Source organism: Pristis pectinata, chromosome 19, assembly GCF_009764475.1.
Source record: "Pristis pectinata isolate sPriPec2 chromosome 19, sPriPec2.1.pri, whole genome shotgun sequence".
Taxonomy (NCBI): domain Eukaryota; kingdom Metazoa; phylum Chordata; class Chondrichthyes; order Rhinopristiformes; family Pristidae; genus Pristis; species Pristis pectinata.
Window position 1 is genome coordinate 30025330 of NC_067423.1, and position 21648 is coordinate 30046977.

Here is a 21648-nt window from a genome sequence, read left to right on the forward strand (position 1 = left end):
CGCTGTTCTCTTTTTTGAAAACATATGAAACAATAACTGCATGTCTATAGGGAAACTTGGGCTGACCGCTGTTTCCACAACTCTTGATCCCACCAAGAATATCTCCCACAAAAGAGCAGTACATGAGGCTGGAAGCTTGGACATCAGTTAGTTTGTTCTTTGGCTGCTGCACCAACCTGTAAGGAATGTCTGGTGTCCATGTCTGGTGCAATGTCTTAACATGTAATCATTGTAAATTGCGCTTTATATGCCATTCTGCAGAGAAACATGAGCAGAGGTAGGAACCACACACTTTCCTTGGTCTTCCTTCTGATATCCTTTATGATATTTCCCACATTGGTCTTATCATCCCCCTCAGAACCCTCAGAACTGAACTGGGAACAAGTCATCCCTGACCATGAGGAACTACCTTGACAGATAACGGCCCAATTGGCAATGTCACTTAGTTTTCATTTATACAATTAACAGATGGTGCCTTCATGCTAAATTGTGCCACCCTTCTGTGGCACATTGGCTAACCATTTCTTCCAACATTTCAACGCCAAACACAATGGTATCTCCACTGTTTCCTTGCAGATAATCAGAACATTTCCCTATAATGGTAAGCTTCACCTCTTAAAATCCCAAATTTTGCTATATCCCATTGAAATGCACTCCAAGGACTCAGACCAATTTAGCTGTTTAACCTGCTCAAGTTAGAAGTAACACAGAAGCACTTTCCACCACACACAGTGCGACACAGCTCTGGACTACTGTTGAGGTGAAATTATGTTATGCATCAGCTCCATCTCATTTTTGCTTGTCTTACAAAATTGGAACTGTTTCGATGTGCTGTTGTTTAGAAAGGAACATGTTTATAGGATTCTATTAATGTTTACATGGTATCCAATTGGCTTACCACTCATGAAAGTTGCTAGCTTGAAAATAATGATGCAGCCCGAGTTATCAGGTCATTATTCCAGTCATTGGCTTGGTTGAAAAAGAAAGTATTTTAGACGTGTACATCCATGAATTGGAGGGTATACTTAGCTGAAAGGGAACATTTACATCTTGGACAAATGGACAGTACCCAGCCTTCTACCATGTACAAGTCAAGCCCAACTGCTAATGTAAGAAACTGGAAGAGTTTTATTGCTTTAGATAAACTTATGTTACTTCATAAAGGTCTGGAAAGCATGGACGAGAGGGAACAAAAGGGAAAAGAACATATGAACAGAACTAAAAGCAGGAGCAGGCCTTTTGAAGCCCTCCTTTCTGCTCTGCCATTCAACAGGAGCATGGCTGATCTTTTACTACTTTCCCCCACTAACCACGTATCTCTTAATTCCCTTAACATCTAAAAAATCTACCAATCTTTGTCTTGAACATACAGAGTGACTAACATCTACAACTCTCTTTGGGTAGAAAACTCCAAAGATTCTCTACCCAGGGAAGAATTTACATTTCTGTCCAAATGGCTGACCTTTACTTTGAGAACATTAACCATGCTTCTAGATACTGTGGCCAGAGGAAACACCAGCTCTTCATCTACCTTGTCAAGCTCCAGAGAACTTTTTACATTTCAATGAGATCATCTTTCATTTTTCCAGACAGGTCCAGTCTGCTTAATCTCTTCTCAAATGACAAACCCACCATCCCCAGGAATTATTTGAGGAACATGAGGAAACATGTACTTCAGTAATGACAGTGAAAGTGTTCCTAAGGCAAATAAGCTTTTTTTGTCGAGAGTTTTATGCTCTGGCAGATCAAAGACTGACAGAAATATCAGATGTTTCGAACAGCACTTGAACACTCTTGTTACAGTTAAAATTAAATGCCATAAGAATCTTCACAGTCTCACTTATATAAATTTTTTGTTCTTACTCTTCCAAGATGATCTCCACTTTTTAAATTCTCTCGTCCTGTTTTTAAAGTGAAACACCTATAAAATTAAAGGACTAGAAATTCCATGTTAATCGCTTCAGTTTCACAGGAGATTAAGTGAGAAAGTCTATAAAAAAAGGACTACCTGACTGCCTTCTTCCTATGAGGTCTAATTTAATGAACTCCCCAGCTCTTCTGTAAAGTGCATCATTTGTCTGATGAATGCCATCTTGATTGATATCGTAATGATCCAACCAGGCAGAACACAATGATCATGTGCTTTTAAAGTTGAATGTCATCATCACCTTCATAACCACAGAGGAATGCGAAGAGATAACTATGGAAGCAGTTCATCTATCAGTGGACATCGAGCTCACCAAGTGGCTATTTATTACATGCATCTACTCTCCAGAATCCTAACATTGTCAGTGTATTTTATCTTGTCCCACCTGTTTTGTGCTTTTGCTCCTTCACCTCCTCTGGCAGCTGTGAGAGTGACTGCTAGCATGTTTCTTTGTTTCCAATTGGAAGGCATGAATATCAGCAGAGACATATGCCATTTGGCAAACGCTATGTGATGTTGTTACTGGACCAATTAAGTATGCTCATCAGCATCTCCCAACCTTTGAACCAGCAGTTAGTTGGTCTCAGCCACCAGCAATTCTGACACCTCAGAGATTTCGTGGATTGATGGGAGTTCTCTGGCTGAGTGAGATCTGAGAAAGGAATGGGATCTCTGGATTTGGGTGTTGAAGGTCAAGATACCCAGACAGACTGGCAGACCCAGTTTTAAGAAGCCTCCATTACAAATGTAGGGATGGATGGATTGGCTGAAATTGCCTGGTGATCTTCCACTCTTGGAAGCAATGAGAAGAAAATCTAGCTTTGTGTAGCCAGCAAACCAAAAAATAAGAAAACACAATCCCCAGCTCCAGAAACATATCAGACTGGCAAACTCTTCATCTGTCTCAGCTATTCTTTGTGACAGAACACTGTGTAAAAAAAGAAAACTATTGGAAAACAGCATAATTAACTCCCTTTCCAACTTACTACCAAAAAAGTTTTTTCTTTTGAAAGTATAGGAATTTTACAATAGCATTTCCATGTTAATTTTCCAGCATCAATCTTTCACTGTCTGTTTATTTTTGAACCATTTATTTGGCTTCAACAGGAACTTAAGGTTAACCATGCCATGTCATGTACACAAACTTACCAGTCTGTGGTTAGTCTTCCTATATCAGATAGGACAGGGTTGCCAATTTTCAGATGAATTCAGTGGCTTCAGGAATAAGACCAAGCCTGAATGGCTAAAAAATGCTCTGACAATTAACATTATAAGAAAGAAAATAAGTATGATCACATTGGGTGATGGTGTGAGTTATGAGGAGGATGAATGGGATGTAGACAGGCTAAGTGAATGGTGAGGATATTGCAGGTAGTTTATGTGGTGGAAAACTGTGAAATCATCAACTTTCATAAAAGAAATGAGAAAAGCAGAGTTTTAAATAGTAAGAGGTTGAAAGCATTAGTGTTCAGAAAGACCTATGTTCACAAAACATTAGAAGTTAATATGCTGATATAGCAAACAATTAGAAAATACATATTGGACTTCCTCGCAAGGAGAGTTGAGTACAAAAGCAGAGGTATCTTACTTACTGTATTATATAGCACCCTGGTGAGACTGTACCTGAAATATTGTCATAGAATCATATAGTAGTGCAGCAGAGAAATGGGCCCTTTGGCCCACCACATCCATGCCAACCTTTTGCCCATCTGTGCAAATTCCATTTGGCCACATTAGGTCTGTATCCTTTGCCTTGCCTATTTAAGTGCCTATCTAACTGTCTCTTATATGTAGTGATTGTATCTAACTGCAGCACTTCCTCTGGCAGTGAGTTCCAGGTATCAACCACTCTCTGTAAAATAAACTTTCCACTTTCCATAAGACATTTTCCACTCCTTAATGGGAAGGAGTTCGCATTAAAACTCCTTCTTCTCACCTTAAACTCTATGGCCTCTTATTTTTGATACCCCTGCTACTGGAAAAAGATTCTGAGTCTCTCCCCTATCCATACCTCTTATAATTTTAAATACTTTTGTCAGGTCACCCCTCAGCCTCCTTTGCTCCAGGGGAAAAAAACAGCCTATCCAATCTCTTCCCATAACTGAAGTCCTCCAATCCAGGCAACATCCTGGTGAATCTTCTCTACTTTCTCCATCACAATCACATTATTTCTATCAAAACAGCACATAATACTCCAAGTCCAGTCTAAACCAGTGTTTTGTAAAGTTGCAACAGACTGTCTCAACTTTTATATTCTATGCCCTGAACTATGTAGATGAACATGCCTTATGCCTTCACCACTTTCAGGGAACTATGGACTTGAATCCAAAGCCCCTCTATTCATTAACATTTCTTATTGCTGTACCATTTACACTATGTTCTATCTCTATTTGACTTCCCAAAATGCATCGCCTCTCACTTGTCGGGATTAAATTCCATCTGCCAATGCTCCACTCAAGTTTCCATTTGATCCATATCCTGCTGTAGCTTTAGACAACCTTCCTCATGATCCACAACACCACCAACTTTGTGTTACCCACGTACTTACTGATCATTCCTCTTACATTCACATCCAAGTGGTTAATAGATCTCAGTACCAATCCTTAGCTCTCAGTGGGTAGGGTATTGAGTATTTGGGCTATAGATGGTCTTGGCAGTACTGAAATCCGTCCCTTCAGTGGGAATTGGTTTATTATTGTCACATGTACTGAGGTACAGTGGAAAAACTTGTCTTGCATACTGTTCATGCAGATCAATTCATTACACGGTGAATTAAGGTAGTACAAGATAAAACAATAACAGAATGCAGAATAAAGTGTAACAGCTACAGAGAAAGTGCAGTGCAGGTAGACAATAAGGTGCAAGGTCATAACCATAAGACCATAAGACATAGGAGGAGAATTAGGCCATTTGGCCTTTCGAGTCTACTCCACCATTCGATCATGGCTGATTTATTTTTCCCTCTCAACCCCATTCTCCTGCCTTCTCCCCATAACCTTTGACACCCTTATTAATCAAGAACCTGTCATTCTCTGCTTTAAATATACTGAATGACGGCCTCCACAGCTGTCTGTGGCAACGAATTCCACAGATTCACCACCTTCTGGCCAAAGAAATTCTTCCTCATCTCAGTTCTAAAGGGACATCCTTCTATTCTGAGGCTGTGCCCTCTGGTCCTAGACTCTCCCACTACTGGAAACATCCTCTCCATGTCCACTCTATTCAGGCCTTTCAATATTCGGTAGGTTTAGAGCCATCGAATGCTCCTCATGTGTTAACCCTTTGATTCTCAGGATTGTTCTCTTAAACCTCCTCTGGACCCTCTCCAACGCCAGAACATCCTTCCTTAGATATGGGGCCCAAAACTGCTCACAATACTCCAGATGCGGTCTGACCAACACCTTATAAAGCCTCAGCAATACATTCTTGCTATTATATTCGAGTCCTCTTGACATGAATGCTAACATTGCATTTGCCTTCCTTACCACTGACTCAACCTGCAAGTTAACCTTTAGGGAATCCTAAACTAGGACTCCCAAGTCCCTTTGCACCTCCGATTTCTGAATTCGCTCCCTGTTCAGAAAATAATCTAGGCCTTTATTCCTTCTACCAAAGTGCATGACCATACCCTTCCCTATGCTGTATTCCTTCTGCCACTCCTTTGCCCATTCTCCCAACCTGTCCAAGTCCTTCTGCAGATTCCCTGCTTCCTCAACACTACCTGCCCCTCCACATATCTTTGTACCATCTGCAAACTTGCCCACATAGCCATCAATTTCATCATCCAGATCATTAACACACAAAGTGAAAAGTAGCTGACTCAACACCAACCCCTGCGGAACACCACTAGTCACCCGCAGCCAACCAGAAAAGGCCCCCTTTATTCCTACTCTTGCCTTCTGCCAATCAGCCAATCTTCTATCCATGCTAGTACCTTTCTCCTATCTTGTTTAGCAGCCTCATGTGCAGCATGTTGTCAAAAGCCTTCTGAAAATCCAAGTAAGCAACATCCACTGACTCTCCTTTGTTTATCCTGCCTTTTAGTTCCTCAAAGAATTTCAACAAATTTGTCAGGCAAGATCTCTCCTTAAGGAAACCATGCTGACTTTGGCCTATTTTGTTATGTGCTCCCAAGTACCCCAAAACCTCATCCTTAATAATGGACTCTAACATCTTACCAACCACTGAAGTCAGGCTAACTGGCCTATAATTTCCTGTCTTTTGCCTCCCTCCCTTCTTAAAGAGTGGAGTGATATTTGTGATTTTCCAGTCCTCTGGAACCATTCGTGACACTAGTGATTCTTGAAAGATCACCACTAATGCCTCCACAATCTCTTCAACTACGTCTTTCAGAACCCTGGGGTGTAGTCCATCTGGTCCAGGTGACTTATTCACCTTCAGACCTTTAAACTTCCCAAGCACTTTCTCCTTCATAATAGCGACTACACTCATTCCTGCCCCCTGACTCTCTCAAATTTCTGGCATGTTGCTGGTGTCTTCCACAGTGAAGACTGATGCAAAATACTTATTCAGTTCGTCCGCCATTTCTTTGTTTCCCATTACTACTTCTCCAGCGTCATTGTCCAGCGGTTCAACGTTCACTCTTGCCTCTCTCTTACTCTTTATATATCTGAAAAAAACTTTTGATATCCTCTTATATTATTGGCTTGCTTACCTTCATATTTCATCTTTTCTCCCCTTATTGCTTTTTAGTTGCTTTCTGTTGGTTTTTAAAAGCATCCCAATCCTCTAGCTTCCCACTAATTTTTGCAATATTGTATGCCCTCTCTTTTGCATTTATGCTGTCTTTGACTTCCCTTGTCAGCCATGGTTGCCTCATCATTTCTTCAGAATGCTTCTTTTTCTTTGGGATGAAATGATCATGCGTATTCCGATTTACTCCCAGAAACTCCTACCATTACTGCTCTACCAGCATCCCAGCTGGGGTCCCTTTCCAATCAACTTTGGTCAGCTCCTCTCTCAAGCCTCTGTAGTCACCTTTACTCAACTGTAGTACTGATACTTCTGATTTTAGCTTCTCCTTTTCAAACTGCAGGCTGAATTCTGTCATATTATGATCACTGCCTCCGAAGGGTTCCTTTACCTTAAGCTCGCTAATCAAATCTGGTTCATTGCACAACACCAAATCCAGAACTTCCTTTTCCTCAGTAGGCTCAACCACAAAGGAACAAGGTAGTTAATAAAAAGGCAGATTATGAGGTCAAGAGTCCATCTTATCATACTAGGGAACTGTTCAATGGTCTTAGAACAGCAAGATAGAAGCTGTCCTTGAGCCTGGTTGTACGTGATTTCACGCTTTTGTATCTTCTGCCCAATGGGAGAGGGGGGAAGAGAGAACGCCTGGGGTGAACGGGGTCTTTGATTAGGCTGGCTGCTTCACCAAGGCAGCGAGAAGTATAGACAGAGCCCATAGAGGGAGGCTGGTTTCCGTGATGTGCTGAGCTGTGTCCACAACTCTGCAGTTTCTTGCTATAATGACATTTAAGTCATTATTTTCAATTGTAAATACCTGAAACTCAGCACTGATCTTTAGAGTACCCCACAAAGTACAAACCCCCGAGTTCAAAGTGAAACATTTGTTTTTACTCTTTCCTTCTTTGTCTGTCAACAAAATTTTCTGCCCTGTCCTGAATGTCTCTTTGACTGTAACCCCCTCTTAATTATATTGCCAACCAACTCCCATTCCCCAAACTGATTAGACTCAAACGGCCATGTGGCTCCAGATCCAGAGAAATTAAAGGTAGTATTAAATCAAAGGTAAAGTTGCCAGGAAAAACAGTAATCCTGAGAACTAGGAGCTAAGGATGACTAGGAAACTATAATCAAAGTAAACTAGTGAGAAATATATAAAGAGATTGTAAGAGCTTTCAAAGATATGTAAATATTTTAAAAAATAATGAGAGGAAATGGGGGTCCTTTACAGAGAAGATATAATGGGGAATAAGGAAATAGCAAAGGAATTCAACAATTATTTTGAGTCTGTTTTCATGGAAGAAGACACAAAAAAACTGCCCAAAAACAGTGTAGATCTAAGCTCCAGTGCAAATGAGGAAATGAAAGAAATGTATTAATAAACAAATCAGTAAAATAAGTATTAGTATGAGAATTAGTAAAGAAAAAGGTCGGTGACTAGTGGTGTTCTGCAGGGATCTGTTCTGAGACCCCCTACTCTTTGTGATTTTTAGGAAAAATCAGGACACTTTGGACTTCATTTAGGAAAAATTTTTTAGGAAAAGTTAGGACTCTTTGTGATTGTGAGGAAAGGATGAGCGAGCTCGGGCTTTTCTCTTTGGAATGACGCAGGATGAGAGGCGACTTGAGAGAGGTGTATAAGAATATGAGGGGGATAGATTGAGTGGACTGCCAGCACCTCCTCCCCAGGGCAGCAACGGCCAATACCAGAGGACATCTGTTTAAGGTCAGAGGAGGAATGTTCAGGGGAGATGTCAGAGGTCAGTTCTTTACACAGAGAGTGGTGGGTGCCTGGAACGCGCTGCCGGGGGTGGTTGTAGAGGCTGATACAATAGGGACATTTAAAAGGCTTTTAGATAGGCACATGGAAGTAAGAAAAATGGAGGGTTATGGGCTGTGCGGGAGGGAAGGGTGAGATTGATCATGGAGGAGGTGTTCATATAGGTCGACACAACATCACAGGCTGAAGGGCCCGTACTGTGCTGTACTGTTCTATGTTCTAGATACTACAAGAGAAGTTAATGAGCCTGAAAACTATTAAATCCCAAGGACCTGATGATCTACATCCCAGCATGTTGAAAGAGCTGGCTGTAAAGATAATGGATACTTCATCAGTTTCCAGGATTGCATAGATTCTGGAATGGTTCCTGAAGATTGGAGATTAACAAACGTTCACTGCAATTTAGGAAAGGAGGGAAAGAGAAAACAGCAAACCACTGACCTCTGTATCAGTGGTAGGGTAAATCAGAAACAAAATGAGAATGTGAGTAGAAATGAGGATGTAGGGAGGCTTCAGGAGCACATAGACAAGCTAAGTGAATGGACAACAACATGACAAATGGAGTACAGTGAAAAGAAATGTGAAGTTATTCACTTTGATGCAAAAAGCAAGAAAGCAGAGGATTTTTTATGTGCTGATAAGTTGGGAATGTTGATGACCAACAAGACCTGAGTGTACACAAGTCACTGAAAGCTGACATGTGGGTGCAACAGGCAATTAGGAACGCAAATTATATGTTTGCCTTTATTGCTAGAGGATTACAGTACAAGAGTAAAGATATCTTACTGTAATTATGTAGAACCTTGGTGAGATCACACCTGGAGTATTGTGTATAATTGCTACAGATGGAGTTAAGTGAAGATTCAGTAGATTGATTCCTGGAATGGTGGGTGTGTCTTATGAAGCGAGATCAAATAGACTAGACCTCTATTCTCTACAGTTCAGAAGAATGAAAGGTGATCTCATGGAAACATACAAAATTTTTTAGGGCATGACAGTTTGGATTTGGGATGGATGTTCCCCCCCCCCCCCACCCCCACCAAGGAGTCTGGACCTAGGGGTGTTAGTCTCAAAATAAGGCATAGGCCATTTAGGATTTTGGCAAATCTTTGGAGTTCTGCTTTCAAAACTGAAATCAATGGATTTCTGGGTATCCAAGGAGTCCAGAGATACAAGGATAGGGCAGGTAAATGATCAGCCATGATCTTGTTAAACAGAAGGACATGCTTGAGGTGCTGAGGGGCCTACGGCTGCTCCTGCTTCTTCAACTTTTAAAAGCCATCACAAAATCCATCTCTGCCACAGAGTTTATGGTCATCTCTCTTCCTTCTGTTTTATTATCCGTTACCTTGTGTCTATTTGTAAAACATTTTGAGGGATGGCTTTGCAATTGTCAATACATAAATGCAATTTCCTGTTTTTTGTCAGTATGGTGTTATAATTGTACAGAGCTTAAGCGTATCTGAATGGCAATACATTCTATTTCCTTATAAGCCAAAGGAAAATGATAAACCCTGAGGTACTGAGTAAATCATTCACTGAGCATATGAGGTTTAAGTTTCTTTTCAAGAGAACTGATGCTTGTCTACGAAAAGTGTCATTTGCAATAGGATCAAAAAAGTATGCTGGGCCAGAGTTTGGATCATGCAGGCAATTTGCTGCACTTATTGATCGATTCAGTTCAGAAGTTTTGGGAGAATCATTATTAATATAATCATTTCATTCGCATCATTTTTTTTTGCTTTTTAATATTAGCGCCTCATAGACACATCCTTATCCTGTTCTCAATGTACAGGTTGTGTCTGTGAAGGATAACTTGTTGGATTCTTTCTCTTGATTTATCTCATTCAGACATGTTGAAATAAAACTGAAGCGTTTCAGAGATATAAGTGCAATATGTTGTGGAGCTCAAACAAAGAAGTGAAATCTTTCACTAATATGGAACTTTACAAAGCTTGGTTAAGAAATCCTTCAGTCTGAATGAAGCAGTTAAAGTGAAATACTTACCAGTGTCTCAGCATTAGTGCTGCTGCCTCTCAGCTCCAGCAACCGGGTTTGACCATCACCTTAGGTGCTATCTGTGTGGAGTTTGCATTTTCTTCCTGTGACCTCCGGAGTTTCCTCTGGGTGTTCCAATTTCTTCCCGCCTCTGGTAGATAAGTTAGCTACTGTAAACTACCCCTGCTGTGGGTGGGTGGCAGGAGAATTGTGGGGAGGCATTGGGTTAGAATTGTTGGCCGTGTGAGAGAGAAAAGGCTTCTAGGGAAAATAAGTGGGAGAATAGCACTGATAGGATTGCTCTGAGAGCTGCTATAGACTAAATGGGCTGAATGGCTTCCTAATTTATAAGGAAATTTGAGAAAAGTGAGCACTATCAGTTGCTGATAGGGTAAAATCATGCCTCCAGTAGAGTGATAGAGAGATTGGTAAATTGCTCTTTATTTTACTTCTGAAGCAAACTTACCTCTACTTTAATTAAACACAACTCATCCTTTAAGCGTTTTCTGTATGCAAGTTGAAATTACTAACAAATTATCCTGTCTTTGCCAGAGGAGAATCTTTGCCAACGTGAAGCCTCTGCGGAAGAAGAACTCCATGATGGTCACATCCCTAAGCAGTTTGCAGGATTATTGCATGGCTCTTCCCCAGCTTGTGAATCTCCAGAGAATCCTTATCATCTGTACACCAAAACAAACAAGGAGTTCACCGGTGACAGCGCCTTGAGAATCAAAGAGTCAGCCCAGGAGCCAAAGTTAATTAAAACAGATTCACTACAATGTGCAGATGAAACAAATGAGGCACAAGTGCAGCATAATGACAGTGATGCATCAATATTAGACAAAGAAGGCAAACCACAAGTTGTTTATAAGACCATTTTCCATACAAAAGTGAACCAGAATGACAGTGACACTTTTGTCAGCACCAGAACTTTTCGGAATGATGATCACTGGATAAGCAACACTGGAGAAAAGCTTGGCTTTGAAGACAGAGCATGCACTTTAGGAAGGGTAAGATCAGGAGGAAAAACTCTTCTTGAATTACAGTTAGCCAGAAACATTTCAAAGTCAGACTCCAACCTTATTACTTGCTCACCTATTGAGGAAGAATCGAGGAACACACGCTGTGAGTCTGTATCAAACTACCTTAAGGAAAGCAAACAATGCACCGGAAAATGTTTGGAACGAACACCTTCCTTCACAGCTGAATGGGAAGAGGTAAGCATTATTATCAAAGTAGCATTTGTTCCAAATGTCAATTGATGGAAGTTCCAAAAATGCGTGGTATTTAATTTGTGATTTGTATTGGAAGAACTATGAAATTAATAAACCAATGCAAAATAAAATCATTAATTAGAATAGGGAGTGATGTCTAGTTCTTTGTAGCATGGCATACAACAAATGCAGTAAACTGAAGTTCTCTGCTCACTGAATGAACCACATTTGCCCATTTATTATTTATGATGCTGTATAAATCAGCTTGATAGGATAAATCATGCAGAGTTTACTTTATGTTTGCCTAGGCATCTTTATATTAGGAAGGTGTTTATTTAATAATAGAGATTGTAACTGAGTCTCTCACAGATTGTTTGTCTAAGTTATCCTGAAATTTAACAAAAAAATCAAAATTGTTTTAGGAATATCAACTCTTCTATAGGAAATTTTAAACATTTTGGGAGTGACTGTATTGTGGGATGGATGTTTCCACTGCTTCCCCTTCCCCCCCTGCCGACCCCTCCCCACTCTGGGCGCCCAAATGTCACTGCAGCCTGGAATGATACACTTAAAGTCTCCTACCTGCTGACTGCACATTTCTATTGGAAATCTGGCTGGTCAATGTCAGAAGTTCCTGTGTGGAATCCTTATTAATAGAATCATTCCACTCACATCATCTGATTTTTTTTTAAACAAAGAGTGGGGTGGAGTTAGGGAGGTTACATCGCTGTTCCTGCAGAAGAAAGGTGAATCCTCCTGTAGTAAATCTTTGTCTCTGTGGTAGATCTAGATGTTCACTTGTTGCATCTCTCTGCTCATGTGAGAGAACATTCTGCTGACATGCAGCATCTCCATTTTCATTGACAACAGCTAGTTGCTGATGTGCAGCAATCCTTTGCTCTTGGAGAATCACAGGGAGGTCATGGGTAGCATCCCTGTTTCCACTGAGAGCAGCACGCTGTTCATGAGTGGAATCTTTCTGCTCAACGAGGACATCAAGCTGTTCCCTGGTGACATATCGCTGTTCCTCCAGAGCTTCAAGCTGCTCCTGTGTGGCAGAGACCAGAGACGAGAGACCAGAATTCTTCAGCTATCAGCAAGGGTCAGACTCATGTGGCCTCCACACCAGCTGTCACATGAACCAGTAGCTGCTTTCTGATGGTTGTTTTGCTGAGTCCCTTGAGAAGAAGTACATGTAGTCTCCAGAGTGGAGATCATGGTCTCCTGGCTCCATACAGCCTCCTATGAGAGGCTGGAAATGCACTGTTCCATGTTTCTTGTCATCTGCTGCACTTGGTGAGGCAGGCCTGACAGCTCATTCACCAACTCGCTGTGCATCTGCATCGGGCCGGCAGGAAAGCATCCTAATCTTGGTCCTCATCCAAGGCCTCCAGGGCTGTGTGGATATGTAGACCCTCCCTCCAGTCAGGTCATTCACCAGATTCTCTGTAATCCATGCCAGACTTCAGCCCACTACTGCCCTTGTACCTCCCAATGACATGCACCCCTCTAACCATATCTGCTCATCCCTGTGGTGACGGGCTCTGAGATGGTGCTCTGAGATGTGAGTTGCAATGAAGCACTGTGATCCTGCTCATCATCTGAATTCCCCTCTATCAATATCCCTTCTAGCTTCTCCTGCGGGTGGCCCATAGCCAAAAGATGAAACAAAAACTTGTTGCACTTGTAGGCTGTGGCCAAAGTGCTTTTATGATTATGCAGCATCGTTAATGGTCATGAGATGTCTACTGATGATTAAATAAAGAGGGATGTGATCATAATCATGAAATGTCATTAGTGAGCATACCTGGTTGGTAGCAGAATGTTGCTGAGGTGGCTTATGGCTCAGTAGCTCCTCTGCCCATAGGCACAGATGGTCTCCTCCATGTGGGTGAGGTATTGAACTTGCTTGGGCCCCCTCTCCAGTCTGTGATGGTGCATCTCCTATTCCTCAATGTCTGTCTAAACCGAGGTGAAAGACATTGAGTAACCCTTTCATATCCTACATTTGAAGGCTGCCAGCTGCAAAGAGATTTAATGTCATTGATAAGATGAGTGTGAATGTCTATATGTTAGAATGAAAGAGCAGTATTTCTGTTGGTCTAGAGCTCACCTTGAAATACCCTTGTGCAAAGAAAAAAAATTCCTTCATCATTTGATCCATACTGCACTGATTCTCTGTCCTGGAGGAGATGATGGTAACCACACCCTGCTATCCTTTCAAAGGTGGTGGTGGAAAATCTCCTGGATACCTAGTGCACATGACCTGCTGGTCTGCCACCAGAATTTTGGTGTTTCTCTGTGAACTTCACACAGCTCTAACTTGCGGCCTTTTTTCCCTCCATGGCAGCCATAATGTTTCCTACTGCTGTTCTGGGTGCCATGGTGAATGTGCCTTTAAAAGCCAGTGTATTTCTGCGGTTGGTGCCATAGGAATTCATTTCTAACTGATCTAAATTGAGCAAGGCCCCTTATGGAACCACGCAAGTCCTATTTTACTGCTTGATTCTGGATGCAAAGCACCATGACATTTTTGGCCAATTTAAGAAACTTTTGAGCTGCATCCAATTAGGGATTAACACTCTATTGCAGTATGTGTTTAGCACATAATTAGAAAAGTAAAATCCCTCTTCTGTGCAAAGTTGTCTTTATGACTTCCAGGTTTAAATGGCAACATAACTGGAATAATGGGAAGAATGGATTTTTTATGTTGTCAATAGTTTATTGAAATAAGTAAGAAATGGAAATTTTGGTCATTTATTATTTTACATTTGGGTACAATTGTCATATTTTAAGTCAAAATATAATTGCTTTTTGGAGTTATTCAGTGCAGGTGTGTAACTATGATCAAGTCTGAACAAACAGTTGTAATTGATCCCATGGTGAGCCTAATCAGAACAGAGCACTGCCTTTGCTTCTGCAGGTGCAAAACTGTGGAAAGGATGAGCCTGTGAAGCAGCTACTGAGAGATTAATGGTTCTCACTGTGCTCTTTCTAGATTGATAAAATCATGAGCTCCATTGGCGCTGGAATCAATACTGGTCTGAAAGGAAAACATGATGAAGCTTCAGGTGAGAAGTAAAATCTACATCCATATTAAATTCATGATAGAAGGTATAAATAAAATCCTTCATGTCACTTGTCAGCAGTTGCTATTTATATAGCCTTGCTAACTCAATTTAGTGAACGTGTTTTCTTCTTAGACTTCTGTTAGCGGATGCTTTGTTGGGAAGAGCATGGACAAATTAATGAAAATCTGTATGAATTTGTTAAGGTAAAGTTGCGTTGACAGTGCTTGTTTGTGTGATGGTGAGGGTTGGAGAGGACAGTGCAGCTGATAGGGGTATATGAACTACCAAAGCTGTTTGGCGAAGGACCACATAATAAAGTGTTCAAACCAGTGAGATTAAATTTAAAGAGGAGTGCCGTGTGCATGCAAAATTGGTTTCAGGACAGAAATCAAAGAATTATGGTGAATGCTTAATAGTGTTCCCAAGAGGTTGTTAGTAGGCCCACTGTTTTTCTTAATGTATATTAATGATGTAAAACTCTGAAATGTGATTAAAAAGGACATCAGTTGGTGAACTGGATGGATATATAACTAATGAAATTGAATGCAGAGAAGTGTAAAGTGAATTATTTGGATAAGAAGAATGAAGACAGATGATATAAGTTAAATGAAATAAAAATATAGGATATGCCAGAACATGGAGATTTTGGGGCGTTGGAAGTGGGGGGGCGGGGAAAGGAAACATGGAATGTAGATAAGTCTTTGACATAAGAAGTTGGGAAGGCTGTTAAAAAAGCTACAGGATGCATGATTGTGTAAACAAAGGCATAGAGTACAACAGGAAGCAAATTATATGGAACCTTTCTAAAACACCATTTAGGTCTCAGCTTGAGAATGTGTTAAATTCTGAGCACCTCATTTTCAGAAGTAAGGCAAGAGCTTAACAAAGGCACAGAAAATACCTCCTGGAATAGTACCAAGGATGAAGCACTGAATTTACATGGACATTCTAGAGAAACCAAGATCATTCACCTTAGAACAGTGGGAGGGTAACAGGAAAGTAATGAAGATGTATCCAAAATCATGAGTATTTTTGACAGAGTAAATAAGAAAAGGTTGTCTCCCGTGATAGGAGAACCAGTAATCAGAAGAGACAGATCTAAGATAATTGGTAAAAGTATCAGAGGTGGCAAAAGGAACTATTTTTTTATGCAGCAAGTTGTCATGGTCCTGAACACACAGCTTGAGACACTGAATCAGTTATAACTTTCAAATGGAATTGGATTAATACTTGAAGGGAAAATATTTATAAGGTTATGAGGAAAGAATAGGGAGTGGTATGTAATTAGATTGTTCTACTAAAGTGCCAACATGGTAATCCAAAGAATCTCTTATTGTGTTGTATGGCTTACAATTAGTATTGAAGATCTGATGCCAATAACCCACAACAGTTCTGCTTGCCATCATACTTGACCTTGTTGACCCATAATGGTCCATGGTTCTAAATACATCAAATATTAAATTATTTCATGACTTTAAATCTCATCACCATAACCATCCGAACTCTACAAACATCTTCTCCAACATTTGGTTCTTTAACTCAGGCTTATTGTGCGTTTCCATCTACCTTCCATGCATCATTGGTCTTGTTTTTTCAGTAGTTAAAGTTGATTCCCTCACTAAACCTCTCAGTCTTTCCACCACCCTCTTTTTCACCAACAATCTTTCTCTAAAAGTTGTGCTTAACCCTCATCATAACACTTTCTTTGAGTTGGTATTGATTCTTTACTGATAACACCAGCACGAAGCACTGTGAATGATTTTGTGCTTTAAATGTGTGATGTAAAAAACAATTAATTGTAATTATGTGGCAAAGGTGATTCTTCCTTGTGCTGTTATATTATTCGTCACTGCATCAGGAAATCCTTGAATATCATAGTTGTTACAGCTTCTTGATTCGCCTACTCTCCCTAAAATTATCGTGAAGAATAATTAGAGATTCTAGGAAGTGTCATTAGGATTAGTTTGATATGTGGTTTGTGGTTCTGCCATGGCAATGTGTTGTACTTTGTGATAGTAAAAAGAAAGGTCCAGAACAGCTGCAAATGTAACTCTCCACTCTGGATCTGCAGATTTATTTGCGAACACAGTATTAGTTTGAATTAACAGTTAGAATGTTTTTCAGCACTCTTTTAGTGTAACTGCAAATATCTTCTGTTACATCCATAAAACGTTTGCCAATGTTTGTCGCTTTTGAAGTTTTGTTATTTTTCTCTGGAAATGTATTAACTGTAATATTGTATGAATATGATGTTCAGGATTGCTGTTTCAGTGTTCCATGTAGGAGGAAGCAGTAGAATTTACCATAAGCAGACAAAATAATTTTATACAGTCCTCTTTCCTGCATTTGTTTTAACTGAACTCATCATTCAAGGTTGGCGTAGATCTGTGTGTGTAGGAGGAAACAGCATCAGCATCTGCATCAGCAGCAGATTTACAGATAGCAGACAAAGAAATCTAGGTTTCTGATGGCCTTTATAGAGACTGTGAGGTGTAGCCTGGGCTGGGCAATGAACGGGAGAAGGGGGGGGAGCATGAAGCATGGTACAGCATACTGATGAGTGTGGGAGTACTTGATAAAAAGAATCCTAGCTGCTGGCAGAGCAGTGCTTACTGTGGAGAACTGCGACATTCACACGTTCAGGGACCAGTCTGCTCTTAATATTCTCTCTCTCTCTCATGTGTTCCTTAGGCAGAGAGAGCACTATATATTTATAGAGGGAGAGACACCTTGGCATGCTGGACCCATATCTTGTTCTGATACCTGCTGGCTCTGAGAAGCATTCCAGCATTTAGTCAAGCTACAGAGAATAATATTGACAATAGAGTTGTGCACTACAAAAGCTGTCAAGCTGGCGGGCTCATTCGACAGTCATATTCCGAGAAATGCGATGTGGCAATGCCACCTCTCAACCTCGGAATGCCCCTACTACCGGATTGATGGTATGTCACTGCTGAAGCGGCTTCCCCTTCAACCTCTTACAGGACCCAGAGTTGTATTTCAGACTGTGGGACGGTGGCTGGAGAGCATAGGACTCCCCCAGTATGAGAACCACCTGCTGGCAAATGGATTTGACAACATCCAGTTCATGGTAAGCTACCTTCTGTTTTATTTTTGCACGTGAACTGTTGATGTTTTCTCAAAACTATGCTACTTCTTTATCACCCTCTTCTCCTCCTCGTCCCGTCACCCACTGTTCTCCTTTTGTCTGTCCAACTATGTTATGACCTGTATTTGTTGTCCTGTTGCCTCAGCAACTGTGGACCTGCATGGACCATTGAATTTAATATTGTAAAACTCTAAATTACCATTCAGGAAGGATGGAAGGAAGCTTTAGTTAACTATGGATTTAGCAGTTTCCATTGCAACATAAATGATAATGTGTTTGATTGGGATGTTAAAAATTTGGTTGCAGCTTAGAAATTTTTTTGTGAGTGAGCACTGGCATTGCAACTATGCAATAGTTTTGTTCTCTGTTCTTTCCTGAAAATATTTCTGTAATATGTGTATATATATGTGTCTACCATTATTACAATCCTCCTAACAGATGAGGAAGAGATGAAAATTTTCATTATGTATTTTCTTAAAAGTTTTGCTGTCTGTAACTAACTTAAGAAGGCATTTGTATGCCATAGTAATGAAAATAGTAGGTCACAAGAGACTTTCAATGCCCAAAATATTAGATTTTATTGATTGCTATAATATTTTGAAATTATATTCACAATCTTTGCAAAACGGTTTATATAAAATAGAACTTTGATGACTAAAGACCAAATCTTGATCATTAAAATACTGCAATGAGGACAGTGTAGAAGTCACCTGTCGAGCCCTCCGCCTAAGTGCTTGTAGAGGGACAATAACTTCTCTTCCTGCTTCACAGAAGTCATATTTGAAATTTATTTTCACTGTATACGGCTCACAGAAATATGTGATGACTTTCAGCTAGAGAGAAAAGCAATTATTTTAGTTACTAGGAGACCTGCTATAATTAGCTTTTTCTCGCAGAGAGTGTCAATCACTGAAAGAATGCCTACATTATAATCTTTCCCATCCATACCAAACTATAACCAGGATTCATTTTTAAAATGGATGTAGATAAACAGCATTGATATAGAATTTAATGTTGGTTTTCATGTTCTTTTTTATTGATGATGCAGAATTAGAATTCTTTAGATAATTTACATCATTTCATTGCAAAGACATATGTTGCTGGTTTGTGTAGAATGGCAGTTTATTTCTGTCAAGCATGTATTTGGTGATATGGTAAATGTAATTTGTTGAGCTGTTACCAACTCTTTTAAATCGTTAAGTCTAGCCAGTAAAAAGACAATTCCCATTCCATAACAGCCACTACTTCGATGTAGACATAGAATTATGTCCATTATATGTAGGGATGAACCATTAATGTTGCAGTTTTGTATTATGTTGGTTAAAATTCTGAAAGTAAACTGTTGATATTTTTGAAAATATGTTGTACCTCAGCTGGATAAGTTCAGCCATTCCATTCTGGTTATTTATTACTTAATAATAATTCCCAATGTTTTCATCATTTTAGAAAGCAGTATGTTCATATGATACACAAATATGCTTTGAACTGAGTAAAATGATCAGATTTTTCTCAGTAAAACAAATTATGTTGCTGTCAAACAAATACTTGAACTCTCTTAATGGGTTTTCCTTTAAAATGTGATTATTATTTTTTCTTAGGATTAAGTTAATTTCTAAGAAATATGAAAGCTATTCACATTTAGGAAGGAAAGGGAATTATTCAAAATTATTTTATAAAGAATATCAGAAATCCTAACTCTAATGTTTAACTACACACATGTTAATATGTAGTTATATCATAGGCAATAAATATAGAAAAAAGTGAATAAAATAATTGAATTGAAGTAAGTGGAAATAAATCTTTCATTTTATTGCCATTGCTATGCTTGTTAACTTATTAACATCTTGAAAAAAATCATCATGATTATATAAATATGAACAGCATTTCCAAATTGATTTTAAAAAAGCCTTTTTTTTTAAATTCCCCTTCGCTGCTTTGGGTGAAGACTGTTTCTGATTATCTGTGTTGTTTTATCAACCCACCCATCATCTTACCTCAATATCTTGCAGGTGAGATATTTACATGGAGATATATACTGATAATTCACCCTTTGTAACAGATAAAGGTATCCAGTTCACACTGAAAAAGTTTATCCTGCAGCATTATTATTATATCTTTAAAATATCTTTAAATATTTTTGCATTATATATGCATTATCTGCTATATATTTTTCCTTAGGTTAGGGCCCTGGGGACAGTGTACTTTCTTTATGAATCACAGTAGTAAAATAGATTTGTTAACGGATTCTATAAAAAAAAAACTCTTTTCATTTCAGCTGCTGTTGGTCCTGATGTAGGTTTCCAACCCTCCTGTTTTAATTCTGCATTTGGTACAACAGCCACTTCTGAGTTTGTCATTTTTTTATATCCCAATGAAACCTAGCTGCTATATGCAACACAAGTAAAATAGTGAACATTAAACTGAGATATTTCTTTCTATTTGAATTCTTTTAGTGGGGTATTCATCTGTAAATATTATACCTTACAGAACTTATTTTTTTATATAAAGCATAATAATCACAATTAAATAATTGACCTACTTTCATCCATTTATTAATCCATATATATTAAAAGACCTGAGATCAACTGAAAAACGTCCATATTACAGCCACTGCACAACCATCATTAGATTAAGAACTATTTGCCATAGGGAACATTGCCTTAAATCAAATTTCTAAAATGAATCTATGTTTTTTTCCGTGCTCTCTATGTTAAAGGTAAACAGGCCAATTATTGTATAATGAAGAAAATTTTAAATAAAAGTTGGTGTCAGCTTAAAAAAAAAGATTTTGTTGTTCATAATTTATTGAATGGCAATTTGTAGCACAGAAAATAGTGTCCACGTGTGAGACAGCAGTTCAGTGCTTCTGTCATCACCATTGGTTCTGAAAGAAATTAGAAACAATTTATACAACTGAAGGAAAACATTATCAGTTGTTCCAGTGTTCTTCTGGAGCATGAGCTGAATTCAGCACACTATTTCTTTTTGCAGTTTTCTTTATTAAGTATCTGATCAATAATTTTCACTTGCTGGGGAAATCAGAGAGCTGGGAATATTTTGAGTGAATAAAGTGCTCATATTTTTAAGTGGCATTTACTTTCTTTATCATTCTACAAGAAACTTCCAGTGCTTTCATTCTTTTTGGTTAAGAAGCACTTCCTTTTGTTCATGAGCATCAGTCCCACTCCTAGTTTTAGAGCTTCTCATTCATTCATCCTAAGTGTGAAACTTCCTTCACTCTGAAATGTCTGAAATTTCAATTTGCATCCCTTTTAGGATGTCACTAAACTGTATTTATTCACTTTTTCTCTTTCATGCTTTGACATTCATAGCTTATTCTGTTAGAACAACAATCTGTCTACCATCAACAGTTAAAATTCTTCATCATCTATAAAAGATACCAGTCCTGTCCCTAATGAGAATAAATGAGGTGAGTATTGTCAGCTCAAAGTGCACAGCAGATTTCAGGAGGTCTGTTCTCACTTCAGATTGCTTACTGACCCCAAAAATTACAAAGGGGCACAAGCCACTAGTTAGCGGACCTGCATATTTTTGACACAGGTGATCAGTTCAGCGGTTTTCTTCATTGTATCTGTACTTGTGGAGATTTATGGTGTAATGGAATTCTGGATTTAAGGCTGTCCTTCTAATCCAAGAGTGTAGTCATTATTGGCACTGAAGACACCAAGTTGCAAGTGTAGAATCCCTGTAGACCTACAGAGAGAATCTGTCAATGTGGTGAAAATAAAGTCTTTCATGTCTCATTATCAGTGATATAACTACAGTAAATACTGCAAGATTTGGCGATTCATTGTAGAATGTTAAAACTGTTAACA

General features: G+C 39.3%; 1 protein-coding gene across 14 annotated transcripts in view; it reads left to right on the forward strand.

The window, feature by feature from the left end:
• Positions 1-21648, forward strand: part of anks1b (ankyrin repeat and sterile alpha motif domain containing 1B) — a 609252-nt gene that overhangs the window by 500178 nt on the left and 87426 nt on the right. For all 14 annotated transcript variants that reach the window (XM_052034200.1, XM_052034196.1, XM_052034194.1 and 11 more), the window contains 3 exons: positions 10971-11635; positions 14631-14703; positions 17688-17794. In XM_052034200.1, the coding sequence (XP_051890160.1) occupies positions 10971-11635; positions 14631-14703; positions 17688-17794 (845 nt within the window). The remainder of the gene's footprint in view (positions 1-10970; positions 11636-14630; positions 14704-17687; positions 17795-21648) is intronic.